The 20,056-nt window shown below is 36.9% G+C and overlaps 2 protein-coding genes across 3 annotated transcripts in view; both read left to right on the top strand.

Moving 5' to 3' along the window:
* Positions 1-3,968, top strand: part of LOC113053064 (zinc finger protein GLI2-like) — a 66,961-nt gene extending 62,993 nt beyond the window's left edge. For both annotated transcript variants that reach the window (XM_026217722.1, XM_026217721.1), the window contains exons 13-14: positions 264-600; positions 704-3,968. In XM_026217722.1, the coding sequence (XP_026073507.1) occupies positions 264-600; positions 704-2,850 (2,484 nt within the window). In that variant the 3' untranslated portion in view covers positions 2,851-3,968. The remainder of the gene's footprint in view (positions 1-263; positions 601-703) is intronic.
* A 6,624-nt stretch (positions 3,969-10,592) lies between these two features.
* On the top strand, positions 10,593-19,618 carry LOC113053065 (solute carrier family 15 member 2-like). Its single transcript, XM_026217724.1, has 23 exons — positions 10,593-10,796; positions 11,248-11,288; positions 11,598-11,685; positions 11,792-11,933; positions 12,163-12,255; positions 12,387-12,486; positions 12,845-12,935; positions 13,066-13,143; positions 13,664-13,746; positions 13,854-13,937; positions 14,042-14,131; positions 14,815-14,859; positions 15,213-15,248; positions 15,854-15,942; positions 16,147-16,228; positions 16,349-16,474; positions 16,784-16,951; positions 17,055-17,101; positions 17,269-17,376; positions 17,459-17,555; positions 18,324-18,467; positions 18,537-18,641; positions 18,724-19,618. The coding sequence occupies exons 1-23, from the start codon at positions 10,781-10,783 to the stop codon at positions 18,928-18,930; spliced, it is 2,160 nt and encodes a 719-aa protein (XP_026073509.1). The 5' UTR covers positions 10,593-10,780; the 3' UTR covers positions 18,931-19,618.
* Positions 19,619-20,056: the final 438 nt, after the last annotated feature.

Genomic DNA, 20,056 nt, shown 5'->3' with positions numbered 1-20,056 from the left:
ACTTGCTTCTCTTTGAAAATAATGGACAGACTGTACTAAGGTGAGCACTGCAGCAGTGTCTTTTTATGCATGGCAATATCAGTACTTTTTCAAAAACCCACCTTCAGTAATGTTCGGTATAGTTGTGCTGTCCAAATTTTCAATAAAACATCAGCAGAACAATTTCAGTTTAGAACAATTACTTTAATTCCACAAACTTTACTGAGATTCTGTGCCAGAAATGTCAGTGGAACTGATGTTTGCTCATTACTGTTTCTTTGTAGATGTATCAGTCCAGCCCTGGTGGTCAGTCATCATGTAGCAGTGAGCCATCGCCTCTTGGCAGTGCCACCAACAATGACAGTGGAGTAGAGATGGCTATGTACAGTGGAGGCAGTTTGGGGGACCTGAGTGGTTTAGATGACACACCTGTTGTAGATTCTACTGGTTCTCCAGGTACTTCTGCAGGAGTGGGTCTCCAGCTGCGTAAAATCAGGGGAGGACTACTAAATATTGAGAACATCAAGAAGGAAAAACTAAAAACTGTAAGAGACCCCTGCTCCTGGACGAATGCATCACCTCAAGTCCAAAATACCAAGCTGCCTCCAATTCCTTCTATTGGTGAGTACTGCAGCCAGAAAATTGGTTTATTTATTACTTTGTTTCCACATCGTGTTCCCATGGATTTTGAGAAAGTAACTACTCTCCTTACTCTGTTCTTCAGATTCACTGCTGGATACTCCAAATATGGGCATTCAGATGCCTGGACCTCCGACCCAACGTTTAGGAGACTTATCTTCGTACGAGATGACAATGCTAAATCAGCTGCAAGAGCGCAGAGACAGCTCCACCAGCACAATGAGCGCAGCATACATGCTAAGTCGTCGGTCCTCCGGTATTTCACCCTGCTACTCCAGTCGTCGCTCTAGCGAAGCTTCACAATTTGGTGTCCGCAACAATAACATCAGTTCGGCAGGCTCCTATGACCCCATCTCCACAGATCTGTCACGTCGTTCCAGCGAAACTAGCCAATGTAGTGGTGCTGGTGGACTCACAAGTTTACTAAGTCTCACGCCGGCTCAACACTACCGTCTCAAAGCAAAATACGCTGCAGCCACAGGGGGTGCACCACCAACACCTCTGCCCAATATGGATCGCATGAGTCTTAGAACTAGAATGGCCCTGTACAATGATTCACAGGAAAGTTCAGCACATTTGCACCATTCCCAAAGTGTAGTCAACTCAAGGCGCTGCAGTGACACTGGCTATGGCGCACCTGGCATGATGCCTCATGAAGTTCCGGCTAATCTTCCACGACGAGCAAGCGATCCTGTTCATCGGACAACTATCGATCCGCTCTCCTTGCCAAGGGTTCAGCGTTTCAACAGCATCAGCAACATGACCCTATCACGTCTACCTGCTGTAGATAGACGTAATTTCAACTTGCAGAGCAACACCTGGTCTGATGGCAGCTTGCATCGTCATCCCTTCATCCAGAGGCCACCTAGTATTTCAGAGAATGTTTTAATGGAGACCATGGCCACTGATGGAGGCGATCAGCAAGAAGATGATTTGGTGCTACCAGATGACATGGTACAGTACCTCAAGTCCCAGAATGGTAGCTCAAATCAGGACCCAGGGATTTCTGTCAATGATGGTCATGCACTAGAGTTACATGGTAATATAACCTCCCAACAACAACAGCAATTCTATGGGCAGCGGCGAATGGGCATGGCAAGCAACAACGGAAGTCGCGTGCAGTCTGTTCGCTCAGATCTGGAGCAAATGGCCGATCTGCAAGGCATAAACAAGAACAACTTGCCTGTACAATGGAACGAGGTCAGTTCTGGTTCTGTGGATGCAACTGCAAGGCTTCCGAAGCAGCAACAACTCCGAGGGAACTTGACAGTGGTTCAGCAGAAGCAGAACTTTGGCTCTTATCAAGGCTTTAGCACTAATCAACAGATTGTACCAATGAGCCAGAATCTTGCTAGCCTGCAACAGGAATGTCCACAGAGGGTCACCCAAAGGATGAATTCTGTACTGCAGAATCGGCAGTATGTTACCAATCCATGTCCGAATCTCGGCGAACAAGTAAACCCTCAATCGGGATATCAGCAGGACCTCAATTACAACACCAGTCAACGCCTAACATGCAGTGGCATGGGTCCACCCAACGGGAGAGCAGTGCAAAACCAGGAGATGCAGAATTACAGATCCAACTTTTCACATCCAAATAACGTCAACCAGCAAAACTACGTCCCCCTTACTCAGACAGCCGTTCAAAATGCAGGCAGAGGACTGATACAGCCCAGACCTCCATCCGAGCCCAAACCTTTAAATAGACAACACTCAGGTTCAGGTATGATCCGGCAAAATGGTTGCTCCCTATCCAACGTCAACTTCTCAGAAGCTAGACCAAAGAGATCAGGTGACTTCGGTCAACACAGCAATGGGAATAGCACTATGTACTATTCAGGAAAGATCCATATGTTGGACAGAAGCATGGATTATGGTTCTCCCACGTCTCCATGCACAAACCAAGCTCCTGTTGCTACAGTGTCTACATTGGCGTCTCCTGGGGTTAACCAGGTCACCAGCACAGTGGACTCCATTCAAGCCCTTGAACACACTCAAATAGACTTTGATGCCATTTTGGATGATGGAGACCATTCAAGCCTAATGTCTGGCACATTAAGCCCAGGCCTTCTGCAGAGTCTTTCGCAGAATTCCTCACGACTCACCACCCCGCGTAACTCCGTTACTCTAGCCTCAATACCGGCAGGTATTGGCAACATGGCCATTGGTGACATGAGCTCCATGTTAACAGCCCTTGCAGAGGAAAGTAAATTCTTAAACATGATGGCTTGAGAATTGAAAAAGTTATTCAGCAATCAGGGGTTGCTTTTTATGTTCTTTTAATGCAGAGACATTGAACAATAAATTGACACAGAATAAAATGAACTGTTTAGGAACACTAATGGGAGAAAAACATGTTTATGCATCTTTAATGAGCAAAGGCACTGAAATACAGTTTTTGACAAGTTAAACTTGCAGCGTTTCAGGTGAACACAGTCAATTTCATTATCAGACATTTGCTAACACAGCTGTTGTATGCAACTTGGCTGGCAAAGACCTCAAGACGACATGTTTCACAAAGCCATATGTTTAATGTAAGTTTGTTTGTTAATGCATATTAGTGTATATCAGGGTAATGGTTACTGGGCTTGTACAAGTCTGATTTTCCCTTTCTCAACAGTGCACTGAAATTCACTAAGTGCCTCACGTAAAAGAACATAAGTTCATTTTTAAACTCATATAATGCTATGTTATCTGGTATGTAGCTATGCTAATAGAGTCATTGATATTTTTGTTTATAGTTATTGCATATTCATCATGCTTTAAATTATGTGTAATGCATATTAACTGCACAAGCCTGTTCAATATGCGCAGTGTTCAGATTTACCCCCTTGTCACTTCTATGGGGTTCTATGAAAATAAATTCCTGGTTAAAAATCCTCAAAGATAGTCAATTTCATCTATATTGACAGATTCCCTTGAAGCACGCTCCAGGAGTTACAGATTTCTGTAGTTGCATCTGATCTGGCTGTGTGTTGGTGAAGGACAGCATTACGTCTCTAAGCTTCAGTCTGTGGAGGTCTGTCAACCCATGTGTCCTTTGAGATGCCTTTAAAGGAATATTCAAGTACTCTGTGTGCTCTCAGCGGAGATTGCATCCCAATTAACGGGTTCATCAGCCTCTTGAGTTTGTGATAAACCACAGGCGCATACTGAAATGACTTATGCCTTTGATTTTGTACCGTTACAAGAAATTTCCACCAAGGACAGAGCAATTCTGAAGGTCTGAACTCTTGGAGTTGGTTGGTATTTTGTGACGCCATTTGCAAAACTCAACATATGTATAGCTTTTGTACATTTTAAATACAGCATCTGCATTTCTGATTTAAAACAGTCTGTTTGTTTTGTCTCCTATTCGTCTGGTCCTTGTGCCGAAGGTATTGTTACAGATGCTCTGTAGCGCACCCTATTTAAGAAATAAGAGTGAAAAAAGTGTGCTTATTAATTGAGATGCAGTAGAATTTTTTAACTAATATCAGCATGAGCTTATCATAATACAGCGAGATTTTTGTATATTTTATTTAACAGGTAACAGGTAATGTGTATTATTAGTTAACTGCCTTAATTATGTGACCACATTTATTTCTAAATTTGAATGTAGAAGAACTTTGAATGGCGATCTTTAAATAACATAAGACCTTGCTTAAAATTGAACAAAAGAAAAGTCCATACGGAGCACTTTCTATAGTTACTTGTGTACAATGTAGTTGAATGGGAGTGATTCATAGGACTGGCTGATGCGTATATAGGGAGCGAATTATTTGATTCCAGTCTTACAAAAATTTGTGCTGAGGATTTATTTGATCCACATCCAAATTATTTCTCTTGCCTTGTAATTCTGTATTCTCTCAGAGAAATGATGGAGGAAAAATAGCCCCGGGGTAAATCTCAGACGCGCAAAGAACAGGAGGATAGCATGAAAGTGGAGTTGACAAGCAAAGCACCACTGATGATTCCAGAAATGTTGCTGGGAATAAGATCCTAAACCACTGGATTCTAGGATATCAGTTGTCCAACAGTACCATGACATTTTCTGTCATATAATGCAATTCATCAGAAATAATTGTAATATTCCGATTTGGTGCGCCGGCAGCCATATCACCCTGGAGCCCAAGACCGGTTTCCCACTGAAGCTAAGCAGGACTGAGCCTGGTCAGTACCTGGATGGAAGACCTGAGAAAACTAGGTGGCTGCTGGAAGAGGTGCTAGTGAGGCCAGCAGGGGGTGCTCACCCTGTGGTCTGTGTGGGTCCTAGCACCCCAGCGTAGTGCACTATACTGTCAACAAACACCGTCCTTCAGATGAGACATTAAACCAAGGTCCTGACTCTCTGTGGTCATAAAAAATCCCAGGATGTCTTTCGAAAAGAGTAGAGGTGTGACCTCGGCATCCTGGCTAAATTCGCCCATTGGCCTCTGACCATCATGGCCTCCTAACAATCCCCATATCTGCTGATTGGCTTCATCACTCTGTCTCCTCTCCACCAGTAAGCTGGAGTGTGGTGGGCGTTCTGGCGCACTATGGCTGCCGTCGCATCATCCATGTGGATGCTGCACACTGGTGGTGGATGAGGAGATACCCCCTGACAATATAAAAGCGCTTTGAGTGCCTAGAAAAGCGTTATATAAATGTAAGGAATTATTATTATTATTTTTATTATTATTATTATTTATTTTATTTTTTTATTTTATGTTGAAAACAATTATGCTGCTATATATATATATATATATATATATATATATATTTGTTTGTTTGTTTTTTGATAACTCTTTTGTAAAAATATAGAACTCTAATAATAACAAGTCTATTAATTTCTTTAAAAAATAAAAGGAGAGCAGTTACCAAATAAGGGTCAACTCGACATCTTTGGAAGTTCCAAGGACATTGTGCAACAATCCCATTTTAGGAAGACATCAAACAGCTGAGAAAAGATCAGTTGTCTGGTCAAGGGGCTTCATTTTTAGGCAGAGCCCCAAATATAGGCCATTTAAGGGACAGTTTAAAATTTAGTCTAGGAATATCTTAGCCTCTTGCTTTTGCTGTTAAACAGCACCTGCAACCAGTCACTTTGATTTCAAATTATATCATGTATATATCATATATGCATATTTCTCTGCATCATATTTTCCACCAAAGGCTTCCAGTGTTATTTCAGTGTATTAAAAAAGTGTGCCTCAGTTTGACCTCTGACCCTCAGAAGCAGATCATCAGATTACATTTCATCACTTTACTAGCTTCTCCTCTGTACTATTTTTTTATTTTATTTTTTCATTATTATTAAAGACTTTCCATCAATGGATTCTTGTGAGTAACAGGCTTCAGGATCAAAAATCTCTCACCTGGTCAGGGTTTGGATTGTAAGTGCATCCTCCTCTCCTTACCCAGCAATGCTTTGGGTTTTGAGAGGCTTTTGGCTTAAAAGACATGCATGCATGAATGGTGACATTGTGGCTGTAGTGTGAGCTGAACAATGAGAGCCCTCACGCTGATCTGTGAATTTAAGCACAGAACACTGCACCAGACAACTGAATCTGTTGTCTATTTTAGGCCTGCTAATACACATCAATTCTGTTAAAGTACTTTTTAATGTTGTATTCAACTCTGTCATAATGTCAGTGAAGCATCTCTTCAGTAAAATGAAATGCATTTAAGATAAAGATAAAGCATACTAGCTTGGAGAACTAAACAGGGCTTGGAATATAAATATTTTTACAACATTCCATTTAAAGTAACACAGTTTCTTTTTTTAGGGAATAAGGCAATATTGTAATGCATTACTTTTAACTTTCCCCTAACACTGGATACATTTATTCATATGGGGGTCACTTTGCAATGTTAATATTCACGTCATTGTTCTTGTCAATTATCAAATGAGACCATTTCAGTTTCTGAACATCATATCACACTTACAGAGTTCCAGATGGCTATTAACCTAGTCCATCTGATATCCATCATTACACAGCCAACTCTTTCCTCACAGTTCACCCTGGACTTAATCCACAGCCTGACAACGGAAAGTATGTTCATTAGTGTGCTGAGATCTTGGAAAGGAATCTTTTTTTTTTTTAAGTGTGGTGTGTGAACAGGATCTCTGGGGCAAAAGATTCTCTTGTGCAGAGTCAGTAAAGAGGAAAACATCTTTGATAGATCACAGAAAAAAAAAATGCTTCTGTCCCTAGTGCAATTTATATTGTATAGTATTAAAATTAAAAATGACAACTTTAACAGGTTTTTACTGGCTTAAAGCCACTGTTTATATATATATATATTAAATTTTCAAAATATGATTTATTTATATAGTATTTTGCCACAGTTGTTCCAAAGTATTTGTGCTATTGAGGAAATCCCCAGTTAGCAGTCTCAAATGTCTTTCAGGTCACAGTTGTCTTTCACAAAGCTATTTGTAACACTTTACTGAGTCTGATCACTTTTCTTAAAACAGTAAGCAATTCACATGATGGTAGAATGATAAAACCGTCAGAAAATAGCAATTTCAGACAGATTCTGAATTATGTTTGTTGAATTTGGCAGTTTCTTCTATTGTTAAATATAGTCATTTCGTGGACAAATAAACAGCATGATGTGGGCTGTGGGCCAGTGTGGCCATTTTGAGGTCTTTAATGACCCAAGAGGTCACGGGCTGAGAAGATGTAATAACCGATCAGAGTGAGCATGGGGCAAGCAGCCAGAACAAGCCCAAAAAATCTGCATGGCTCTGGGAACTCATCTTTTGTGTCGATCTGAATTAAAACAAATCACAACACTCCCACTATCTACCACAGCAGTTCCATCTATAACGGTTTAAATCAAGAGCATGTTGGGGAAAAGGAAGAGAAGGCAGAGAGCACTCATTTATGTTTTATGACCACAGTGCATCCTTTATCCTTCCTCTTAAAACATGGAGAAGTATTTTTATTTCTGCTTCTCATATATGGTAAATATATGCCAGCATCTGAAAGATTAAACATTCTCGAAACAATAAATATTGCTATTAAATATTGTATTCTTCAAATAATGCTTTTTAAGGAATTTTAGCTGCGGTCTTGCCCTGATCTCAGATTCATTTCTGATCAGAGAAGAATAAAACATTTCAACAACATATAAAGAAAATTGCTGTTCACTCTTAGGCTGATATGTAATAGTGAATAAGCAAGGGAAACAAAATGAAACTGGACACATTTTTACCATGTCTACAGTTGTACTGGTAAGTTGGCGCTTTGTCAGATAAAGCAGCTAAATACAAATCCCAGAATGCCATCTGGTGGTGGAATGGACGAAATACTGATGACCGCTAGACAATTATTAAAGCTGTTGTGTATAATTTTCTCACATTAAAATACTTACTTCTCTTATCCTATCTTAAATGTACTAAAACAGCAAAACACAAGGTTTTCACATGTTTTTCAATGAATTGCTCTGTGTTATGTATAATAATAAGTGGACCGTGACTGATTTAAGATACTAAGAGTAGATCCTTGTAAGTTTTAAGATTTTTTTTTCTTCATATAAACATCCTAAACTTTTTGCCAACTCAAATTTCCTCTAAATATAACTTGTTTCGATAAACGACACTGATTTATGTTTTTGTTTCAAGTCATCAAGAAACATGGAGAAAAACTACTCCCTGTCATTGCCACACTGTTGTTTTTCTGTATTCAGTCATCGTTGTGTCTGTAAGGCTGACATGAGTGGCCTTTCCATCCTTCCCTTTAGGCCTTAGCACCTTGCTATGAAATTTGTAGGATATTTTGTGGAAACACTGCAAATGTGACAAGTTCCATTGTCCAATCTTACCAAGTCACATGTTCCCACTGCTAAAATCCTGCAGATAATCAAAAGAACATTTGTATTAAAGTTCTGAACTTTTATTTAACAGTGTAGTACCAAACCCATTAGTCAAAATTCTTTCCATTTTCTATTATCAGGACGTCTTTGAAATGCCACTGTCTCCATCTGCTGGTCAGTTTTTATGAATACAACAACTAATAGTTACATAACACAGAAAAGTTCAAACACTAACAGAAATATACATACAATACAACAATAATGATAGAGAAAGCAACCGCACTCGACTGATTGTTTCTTGAAGTACAGTAGGCCTAAATGAACCTGCTTTACAGCACGTTCTCACAACAACACTCGTTCTCTTTCTGGCAGCACTTCAACGGAGCGTGCACGAGAGTCAAGCGCGTTCTAGATCACCAAGGAAAACTAAGCTCAGAAGACATCACGAGGTGCATGGACCACTTTTTGTATTGTGGTGATTTTTGGTCATTTTGGAGCTTGACAGCGCCAGTTTTCTTCTTCTTCTTCTTCTTCTTCTTCTTTTTAAAGTGGCGAAGTTTTTTTAAATAATGGTGGAGAGAAAATATATTTATTTATTTATTTATTTATTTATTTATTTATATTTTGAAGGGCCCCACCGCTCTTAGACGCGCTCTTGTGCGTAGGCTACGTTACGAACTTTGTGTTCTGAATGATAATTTTTGTACAGATCGTTTATTTATTTATTTATTAGTGGTGCTTGTTGTGGCCAACCACACGTTCAACAGACACAAACTTTTGTTTTAGAGAGAATTAGCTACAGTGTGTTTCCTACAGAGGGCACATGCGCATATTTGCATCTTTGAATGTGCAAAGTTGCAAAGTTATTTTGAGATATTATTTATCCATAGGAAAAATGTTTTTTCTTAGTTTAAAAGGCATTTATTACAAGCCTCTCTCTCTCTCTCTCTCTCTCTCTCTCTCTCTCTCTCTCTCTCTCTCTCTCTCTCTCACAGACACATTAAATCTTTATAGAAAATAACCAGAGGACCTTTAAACTTTACAGCCTTGTTCATAGCGACCTGTTTTTCAAATATCTTTACAGTTATCTTTATGAGCCTTTAATCAGATCTACCCAAAATCATCACTGATTGCTTTTATAATACCATAGAAAAATAATAAAATAAGGATTGTACATATATTACACAATGATGTGTGGGTTTAAATATACTGTATAGGCCTATAATCTATACATTTATTTCTCAGTGACATGACACTTTGCGGTCATTTTGATATTTTTGTGAGGCTAACAGTGAGACTTGAAAGTTGCACCAATCTTACATTAATTTGATGAATAGCCTACAGTAAAACGGAAATATTATTGCAGTATTAAACAACCTTTTTTTTTTTTTTTTAAACAGTAGCCTAATTTATTGGTGTGTTTGGAAAAGCTGGATTTTAGTGTTTAGTGTTACGTGATCCTGCAGAAATCATTCAAACATAGCTACTGATTTGATGCTCAAATACGTTTCTAATTATTATCAATGTTGAAAACTGTTTTAATAATTTTGAGGAAACTGTGATGCAATTTTTTGTTGTTGTTGTTGTTGTTGGATTCACTGATGAATAAGAAAGTTCAGAAGAATAATGTAACAGTTGTAACAGTTACTTTTTTCATGTAAAAGTCTTAACTTTACCTTTTGACCATGTTATGTATCCTTCCTGGATAATAATAATAACAATAAAATCTTTTTAAAAAAAAAGAAAACAAACATTTTTTTCTTATTTTAGAAAGATTTATTTTTATCCTAATTTCCCCACTTATATTTACTCAAAATACAATTATCTTTAATATTACTTTCCTTACTATTATTCGTTTGATTGGAGACCAGTTTAACTTTAACTTGTCCACTGTGTTTGTCTGACCGCCAGGAGTCCGTTAGATGCTGATATGGCTCCGCCCGTAACAGAAACAAGTGGGTGCTGCACTGAAGGGGCCACAAGTAGGCTAATTAGGGCACATGTAGCTACCAAAGCCTGAAATGTAACTTGAGGAAAGACACTACATTTTATCTATACCGAAGACAACACTTTTTTCTCGGCCAGTTGCTTCCGTTTGTTCGTTTGCAGGGTTCGTTTATATATTAACAGTTTAGGAGTGTGTCGATGTAAACCACATAATCTGATGCATGTGTTGTGTCTCATCATGTGGCACATCGACCCGCCCGGTTCGGAGTTACAGATTCTTTGTCATGAAGTAGAACATTAACTCGAGAAGGTTAAACAGCTTTAACAGCAGCGTGAGGCGGATGAGTTTTCACTCTCTGTGCAGGAACGCGTGCAGGAATCCACTATCAGATGTTGAGCGTCCAAATACACACTTGGATTCACTGAAGACATGGGGAAAATTAAGGGTAACGAGGACTGTTTTAATAATGTTTTCGATGTGACATCTGTAAAAAAAAATTGTAAAGATTGTTGTAAATTGGAGTGGATTGTGAATTTATGTTACTTTTAGGGTTTAAAATTGTTGTAAAGGTTAATGTTTTTCGTGTAAACCAACTTTGCGAATTTATATATCACGTATTTGAGAATGCCAATGCGAAAATATGATGCATTGCCAAATAATCGGATGACAGGAATAAAGAACGCATGCATTGGAAATGTGCGCGCATTAATGAGGCTTTATCAACTGCATGCTACCTCAACAAATAAAAACTGCACTGCAGGATCTGGCCTTTTGGTTTCTGTTGGTTATAGGGTAAACGCTTTAAAAGCTGATCAACATCATGCTTGATTTTATATCAGATTTCAAATTTCACACTTTACCCAATTGTTTCTTTGTCTTTTCTGCTTTTGACAAAGATGTTGATGCAGAGGATCATGGAAAAGGACAGCGCTCTCCTGTAAGTTTTCAACTTTTATTAGTATTATTAGCCTATTTATTTCAGAAAATGCAGGTAGACAGGATATACAGGTATTTGATGGGATCTAAAGTCAATACAAAGCAAAGGAATTCAACATGGGAGCATTTTTGTCACATTCTGTGATATTTTTGCCTTGATTCCTGGTTAATTTTTGACCTGTACTATCATTTAAAATACTCATGAATAAAATAAAAGTTTTATACTATGATGAGGATATTGTTAATTATCTATTGGTTTTGTAAATGTGACAAGCCTGTCTGTAGTCAAATGCTTCTTGCTTGCTTTCAGAAATTATGTGGCACTAACTACCCAGTTAGCATTGCCTTCATTGTGGTCAACGAGTTCTGTGAAAGATTCTCTTACTATGGAATGAAAGGTAATTAAATTATTATTATTATTATTATTATTTTGCACATTTAAAGAAAATCTCTGTAATATCACTTCTAATATATTAATGTATTGGATGCATCTCATTTATACAGCGGTGCTCACACTTTACTTCATCCACTACCTGAACTGGGACAAGAATCTTTCCACAGCTGTGTACCACGCTTTCTCAAGCCTGTGTTACTTCACTCCGCTTCTGGGGGCCGTGATAGCTGACTCATGGCTGGGGAAGTTCAAGTAAGTCACGTAGGGCTGGATAACAGAAACAGCCTAACTCCGAATCCTATCATATCTGATTTGTAGCCATGGGAAGTTTACATAAGATTTGAAAAAGTTCCATTTCTTAAGAATTCGGGTAAGTTTCTGTAATACAGCCTCTAGTGTTGTACTTAATACTTAATGTCTGTAATTAATAGCTGAATTATAGGAAAGTTGATTTGAAAATGAACTTTTTTTCTGTTCACAGAACCATCATCTATCTGTCTATAGTCTATGTGATTGGCCATGTGATCAAGTCTGTCGGTGCCATTCCTGATGTGGGGGACAGCACTCTTCATGTGTAAGCTTCTTTTGATGCCAGCCAGTGCTGTGAGACCGCACAGTAAATCTGTTTTAAAGTTCAAGAGAAGTAAATATTTAGTTTCTTGAAGAGAAAGAAAGGAAAAATAGCATTTTGTTCTTTCCTTGTAGAGCTTTGTCAATGCTTGGTCTGGTCCTCATAGCTGTTGGGACAGGGGGGATCAAACCATGTGTTGCAGCATTTGGTGGTGACCAGTTTGATGAAGAGAATGTAAGTCACAATATAAAACGATTTCAGCTACAGTGGCCCCATTTATACCTGTCAAAATCCATACATTTTAAAATTTGCTCATTTCATATTTCAAAAAAGTCGAGCAACTTTTTTTATTAAGCACAGTCAAATCTTTGATTGAGCCAAATTGTTGTATAGTAAATAATTGAAAAAATTACATTACCTAATATAAAATAACAAATAATACACTGGTTAGACATTCAAAATATTCAGTGTTTTTTAGATTATTATTATTATTTTATTTTTTTCTAAAAGTGTGATTTTGTTTTATATGAGTATACACTTTTGGGAATCCATCTTCACTATAACAAACCTCTTTTAACCCTTTTGTATTCAGACAAAAGAGAGGACAAAATTCTTCTCCATCTTTTACATGTCAATCAATGCTGGAAGTGTCCTGTCCACCATTGTCACGCCAATACTAAGAGGTCAGCCTCAAGATAAGCTTCACTGATAAAGCTACAATTTATCTTTTAAAGAAGTATACAGCGGTCATAAAGTGTGATTAACATGCCAATTAGAGAAACCTTAGTTCATCATTACACTAAAACTCAACAGGTGATGTGAAGTGCTTTGGAGGAGACTGCTACGCCCTGGCCTTTGGCGTTCCTGCGGCTTTAATGGTCATTGCCTTAGGTGAGGTTCCTCTCAATTTTCAGTTTGAGGTGGAAAAATGGAAGGAATTTGGGAAGAATTGATAATCCAAGTGGACTGAATTTGTGAAACCAACTGTTCTCTGTAGGCATGTATGTTTAGTATGTATATTTAACTCCTAGCGGTTTATTCGGAAATCCTAGTATGTTATGATAACACGTTAGCTGACCCCATTCACTGTACCATGAATCCTGAATGGAAAAACAAATGATTATGCCTGGAAACTGGATGAACCATATACACACACAGTTGATCCATAAAGTATTTGGAGAGATTTGGACACATTGTTAATTATTGTCTTTGCATTTGCATATATACAGCGGCAAGGACTGCACTTTAAAATTAAGAAATAATAGAAATATGTTTTTGCAAAAACATTATGGCATACATATTTGATTATTATTGCACTTTGGAGAAGAGCATACTATTTCTACATCACTGCTAGGCTCCCTTTATCTACCTAATTTTAGGCATGTAGTTAATTTTGCACCTATTCTTGTAGTGGTATTTATCTCTGGAAGTGGGCTATATAAGAAAAGTCCCCCGGAAGGAAATGTCCTGGTGCGTGTTTGCAAATGTATTGGGGTAAGTAAATCTTGTCAACAGCTCAACAGATTTCTTTAATATGTTACTGAAGAGTCTGGAGGATGAAAAGAAGGCTAACAGGTCATTTTTTACTCCGGTTTTACAAGTTTGCTATACAAAATCGATGGAGGAATTCCAAGAAGAGCCCAAAAAAGAGTCACTGGCTGGATTGGGCAGAAGAGAAGTACCCAGTATGTTTCAGTTGCTGTACAAGCCAAATCAAGTTGAAATCATGTGTTGCTCATCTACTTAAATAAAAATTTTTTGTTAAATCATGATTCTGTTGTTTTTGCAGAAGCGGCTCATTCAGGAAATTAAAATGGTGTTCAGGGTGCTGGTTCTCTATATTCCATTGCCTATGTTTTGGGCTCTCTTTGACCAGCAGGTAAAAGGTTATATTCAGTTGATATCCTTTGTATTCACTGACACTCAAATTGTAGTCACAGTATTTCTCTTAAAGGGACAGTACATCCACAAATGCAAATGTATTGATTCCTCATGAATTCCTTTAATATCAGAAATTATGTCTGCTGGACATAATGTAAGAAACCGGTTCAAGGATTAGAGTAGGGCTGTACAATTAATCAATAATTAAACAATAATTTCAAATCACGATTACAATAACGGATGCCACAATTATGTAATAGTTCAAAGAGCCAATTCATTGGTCAGAATCCACTTATGTTATTCTGCATGCTTAAGTTTGTTTTTTATTGTTTTAATTTTAGTTTTAGCATAACATTATAATAATATCATGCATATTTTTTACTCTTTTATTTAAAGAAGAAACCAATCCAATGTATAATTGACATTTGAGGCTTAATACTATAGAAAAGCAATTAAAGTTAGTGTTTTCATATTTTTTATTTTCATATAAAAATATGACATGCAATTGCTTCAAACAATGGTACAGTATAAACAATTCAGTGTAAATTGTAATTAATAATTAAAATACCAAGGGAATAATCATCAATGTTTTTGCCATAATTGTGCAGCCCTAGATCAGAGAATTATCAAATGAGAAAAAAAATGAGTTCATTAAGAATAGCTCTCTTTGTTCTATTCCAGGGTTCACGCTGGACTCTTCAAGCCACTCGAATGAACATGGATTTTGTAAGTTCTTTCTTGAATTACCTTCAGCAGAAATACATTAATATTTTATTGAAATCAGGTTGTCACGCACCATTTCATAATAGTATTTTGGTACAAGTAATTGAGCAATATGGCAAGTGAAGTAAGATAAAATGATGTCCTTGAAGTGACCTGATCAGATTTTTTGATAACAATATAAATTGTCACTATTGAATCCAAAGGTTATAAATATCTAACACTTTATTGCAGCATTTGTTGTAGAAATTCATATGAAATTGAAGATTACCATAAGATAATTTACTTCTGAAAGATGACAGCAAAATGTTCACGTTTCCTCTTTTAGCTAAAAATCGGAATAATGTAATGTTTTACAGGGTGGAGGCTTCATACTAAAGCCTGATCAAATGCAGGTGAGACCAACAGAATGATCGCCATATAGAGACATACATGCCGACACTTACACTACTTACATTAGGTGTTCATAACTGGATTTTTTTATTATATCGTTATATAAATTATATAATTTTTGTTTAAAGACTGGCATAAAGAGTACATTTATTTTAATAAAATAAAAATATACATTACCAATCATTTAAATCTTTTTTTTTTTTAGTATTCTATCTTTCTTGATTTTTCATAATTTTTCATAATTTAACACTTTTTAATTTAATATAAAAAAAAAAAATCCCCTTATTTCTTATAGCCAACTGAACACTTAGCTTTGTATATACAAAATAAATCATTAGATTTATTATTGATTATATTTACTGAAATGATACCTAAATACATGGTTAAAGGTTATACAAGTTCATTTGACAAAAAGTGTTTACTGAAGCTCTAAATTTGCTGCCACTTGCTCTGTTGTACGGTCATACAAAAATTACCAGGCAGTTTATGACAGGTTGTAAAAACCTAAGCAACAAAATTTTATTGTGATCACCTTTATAATCAATGTATTTTCTGCATGTTATGGTTATAGTGTCATTTAGTGGGTGTGTGTTTCTGTGTTGTTAAGATGCTGAATGCTTTGCTGATCCTGGTGTTTATTCCGATTTTTGACATGGGCATATACCCGCTGATAGGACTGTGCCGGATCAAACTCACGTGAGTGTTATGTAAATGCACAATCACACACACACACACGCACATGTTTGTTTTTGTGAAAAGTGGGGACATCCCATAGACCAGGGTAAAATGTTATTGTATAACCATATGACATAAACATTATTTATATTAACATGACACTCATTTGATTACTTATTAACCTTGTCTGTGTTAAGTTATCCAATTTGTCTTGTTAATTTTCAGTCCACTAAGGAAGATGGCTGCAGGCATGATCCTTGCTGCGCTTGCATTCTGTGCTGCAACTGTCGTAGAAATCAACGTCATTGTATGTACATTTTCAAAAATAGATTACATTGCATCTAAAGATCTCCTGTGGATCCAATAAAAGCAGTCGTTTAAAGCTTGTCAACATGAACTGAAAGTTACATTTCATCTCTCTGGCCAGAAAACTGTTGTGGAGCCTTCTCCTGCCAAACAAAGCCTTGTTCAGGTTTATAATCTTATGGATTCAGATGTCACCTTGCGGTTTCCAGGACACAGTGTCTTCTCAGATCCACTTAAACCAAATGAGGTACATCATTACAGAAAACACGAGTGCATTTAATTGCATCCATACTTATCATACTTATAAATAAAGTATTTTTCTGTGTAAATTACCATAATACACTACTGTCCAAAAGTTTGGTTAAATTAATACTTATATTCATCAAGAATGCATTAAATTGCTCAAAAGTCACAGATGAGATCAAAGAATCCTGATCCTGAATATATCAATATCGCTTGACATTACCCAGGACTTAAGAGTGAATATGATTTAATATTGTTGCAACTGTGAATTCTGATCAGATGAGCTGTGATTGAAGACATTCTTGTCATGCAGGATCCTTCGGGATACACAAATCTTCCACTTACTGGTGAATCCCAGCTCTACACAGTCACCGTCATTCACAATGGAGCCGAATCCAAGTGTGAACTCACGTTCACAGAACGGACTGCCTACAGTCTCTTCCTGCACACTGTACAAACTGGTGACATTGCGTGCAAATTGGTGAGTACCTGGATGTGAAATCTTATTTCAGATTTCATCAGCAAAGATTGTACCAGCATATACATTATTTGAAAGATTTGAATCATTATTAAACTAAATACAGGTGAAAGACCACATCACCAAGTCTGAAACCGGGGATGCATATCTAAGGTAAATTACTGCTAGCAGAACATTGTTTTATATTGTTTCAAGTTACTGTTTAACCGCTCTATTCAACTTTACTGTTTTGCTGCAATTATCAATACCTTCAAGCTAACCTTTAACAAAACAACGGCCATTATCTGAAATCGTTTTCAGTACTCTTTTGTCTTTTGCAGGTTTATCAATACCCACACAGAGAATATCAACATAACTGTTGGCACTGATGAATTTTATGCAGCTGCCAATTATGGGATTTCTCAAAATATTAGTTTACCAAGGGGAGAGTGAGTATTTTAGGTCTTCATCAGTTTCATTATCCATTAAGTTTCAAATCACAGTTTTTCACTTCATTTACTCTTCTTTCAGATACAACGGAGTTGTGTGCAAAACAAACTCCGACCAATATCCCATCGACCTGGGACTTCTTGATTTTGGTGCCTTCTACACGGTCATACTCTCAAAGGTACGGGATAGAGTTCAGTTTCTAGTTAATGTTTTTACTGCAACTTTTACTGTACTTCAAAGTTTAAGATATAGTTTACTGTGTAATGTACTTTGTAAGTGCTGAACTCAATGAGAACATGGCTGAAGTTTTTACAGGCTATTTTTGCTGGTCTATGAGATTTTCACTTACAAAATATTTACTTCATGCAGCATTCAGTTTTATGGCCGGTTGAAATGTTTTAGTACCAAGTCCACTTGCATCAACAAATAGACAGTAATGACTTTAAGCACTCACTTGTCACTTGTTAACTACCTTTTTTTAAAGAATTGAATTATTTTATTCATAAAGGATGCATTAAATTGATCAAAGGGGACAGTAAAGGCTTTTATACATGTTGTTTATTTTTTACTTTCAATTCATCAAAGATTCTCTTCTCACAAAAATACCTTTTCAACAAGATGTTTCTTGAGCATCAAATCAGCCTATTAGAATGATTTCTGAAAGAAATCTAGTAATGGCTGCTGACATTTAAAAATAGACTTTTGAAAATAGATTTAAAGTATTTTTTATGTAATGATTTAAATATAATTGCATTTTACAATATTACTGTTTTAACTATTTTTGATCAAATAAATGCAGCCTTGCTGAGCCTTTTCGACATCATAAAATAAAAAAATCTTGCCAACCCCAAACATTTAAACAATGTTGTATTTCAACACAAAAATCAATTGCAATCACTGCTTTTATGGATCAATTTCTTGACGCTCGCATGGTTCTATTCCGCAGAAAAGCGACAGTCTAACAATGGTGAAGATGGAGGATATCCAAGCCAACAACATTCACATCACTTGGCAGATTCCACAGTACGTCTTCCTCACTGCGGGAGAAGTCATGTTCTCCATCACTGGTTTGGAGTTCTCCTACTCACAGGTAAGTCAAGATGCGTTGTACTTTAAACTTGTGTCCATAAATTTCTCATTCTTATGCTATTGCGTACAGGCACCGCCAAGCATGAAGTCTGTTCTCCAGGCTGGATGGCTTATGACGGTGGCATTTGGGAATGTCATTGTACTGATCGTGGCAGAGGGGGCTGGGATGGAACAGGTAGGCAATGGGCTTACTTCTAAAAACCTGAATGGTTTGAATGCAGAGATCCTGGACTGACAAACTGTTTTTGAATCTACAGTGGACAGAGTTCATCCTTTTCGCTGGGCTTTTGGTGGCTGTCAGCATCATCTTCTCCATCATGGCCTATTTCTATACTTATGTGGATCCAGACCAGCTGGACAAGACTTTCAGAGAGGACACAGATGATGAGAAAGTAAAAAGTTCTGATAGTAAGATAAAGGAGACGGTTTCCTTGACTGACATGCCAAAGCAAACCAAGATGTAGCAGGGTTTTGTTATGAACTATTCAGATCCATTAATTGCCAATAAGCTTATCCACTTCTTAATTTATTTTGGAACCTTTTTGTGACATAATGCTGAGCTCTACTGCTCAGGGATCATTTTTTAACTGAATTAAGAGAAATTTGCTTTGCTGAAGGAATTCTTAATCTAATGCTCTTTAGATGGTACCTTACATTACCTGAACAGTTATAAAATGTAATTAAGAATGTGATGAACACTACCTTTCAAACGTTTGAGGTCTGTAAGATTTTTGTTTTTGAAGAAGTCTCTAATGCTGAAGTTAGGCTGTATTTATTTGATCATAAATCCAGGAAAAACAAATTAATATAGATTTTAAAATATAATTTGTTATGCCTGCAATGGCCAAGCTGAAGATTTAACCGCTATTCTCCAGAATAAAATAATTACTTGAATTAAAAAATCTTACTGACCCCAAAATGTGTGTGTATAAATTTCAATATCATTGTCTAATGCTGTTTGCACATTTTTAAGCTCACATTTGTACATAATGTTTATCAGTCTTGCACGATTCAAATTCGTTATCATAGGACCTCTGTAATTTCATGCACTAATTTGAACAGGATTGGTAACTAGTCTGTTGTCATGTGTATGTGTGGGTCATGTGATGTAATTATAATATAATGCATACAATTACACCAGATATGATTGCAGCTCGATTTGCCACCAACTGCCATTTTACCCGACAATTTGAACGATAATTATGAGGAAAAGAACAAGATTCAATTTGGCTTTAAGTTATTTGAAGGTAATTGTGTTGTGAAAAAAATATATACTACAATCACAGTCATTCCTCTCCGAAGGGTTTAGATTTATACGCCCGATTTGGCTGATAAATCATTTTCTTTGTGTTTTACATGAGTTACTTTGGGTCTGAAAAACAAATGAGTATTAAACGTTGTTGACAACTGATACGTACAAAAATGGATTCAATTAATAATTAGTATGCAATCTTTTATTTATAAAAATACCATTCATCTGGTACAAGTTAAGAGTGAAGTTATCTTTGTCGGCACATGATTAGCCTTGTAACTAGAGTGATGACATCAGGGTGTATCAGGAACTGAAGCATGTCATTGGTGGAAATGTGC

Source organism: Carassius auratus, chromosome 34 (assembly GCF_003368295.1).
Source record: "Carassius auratus strain Wakin chromosome 34, ASM336829v1, whole genome shotgun sequence".
Taxonomy (NCBI): Eukaryota; Metazoa; Chordata; class Actinopteri; order Cypriniformes; family Cyprinidae; genus Carassius; species Carassius auratus.
The sequence above is the reverse complement of the archived record's forward strand: the minus strand, read 5'-3'. Positions and strand labels throughout refer to the sequence as shown.

Coding starts and splice junctions, on each gene's coding strand:
- LOC113053065 (XM_026217724.1), top strand. Junction 12,936..13,065: donor TGTCACGCCAATACTAAGAG/GTCAGCCTCAAG, acceptor AAAACTCAACAG/GTGATGTGAAGTGCTTTGGA. Junction 17,556..18,323: donor ACACGGTCATACTCTCAAAG/GTACGGGATAGA, acceptor TCTATTCCGCAG/AAAAGCGACAGTCTAACAAT.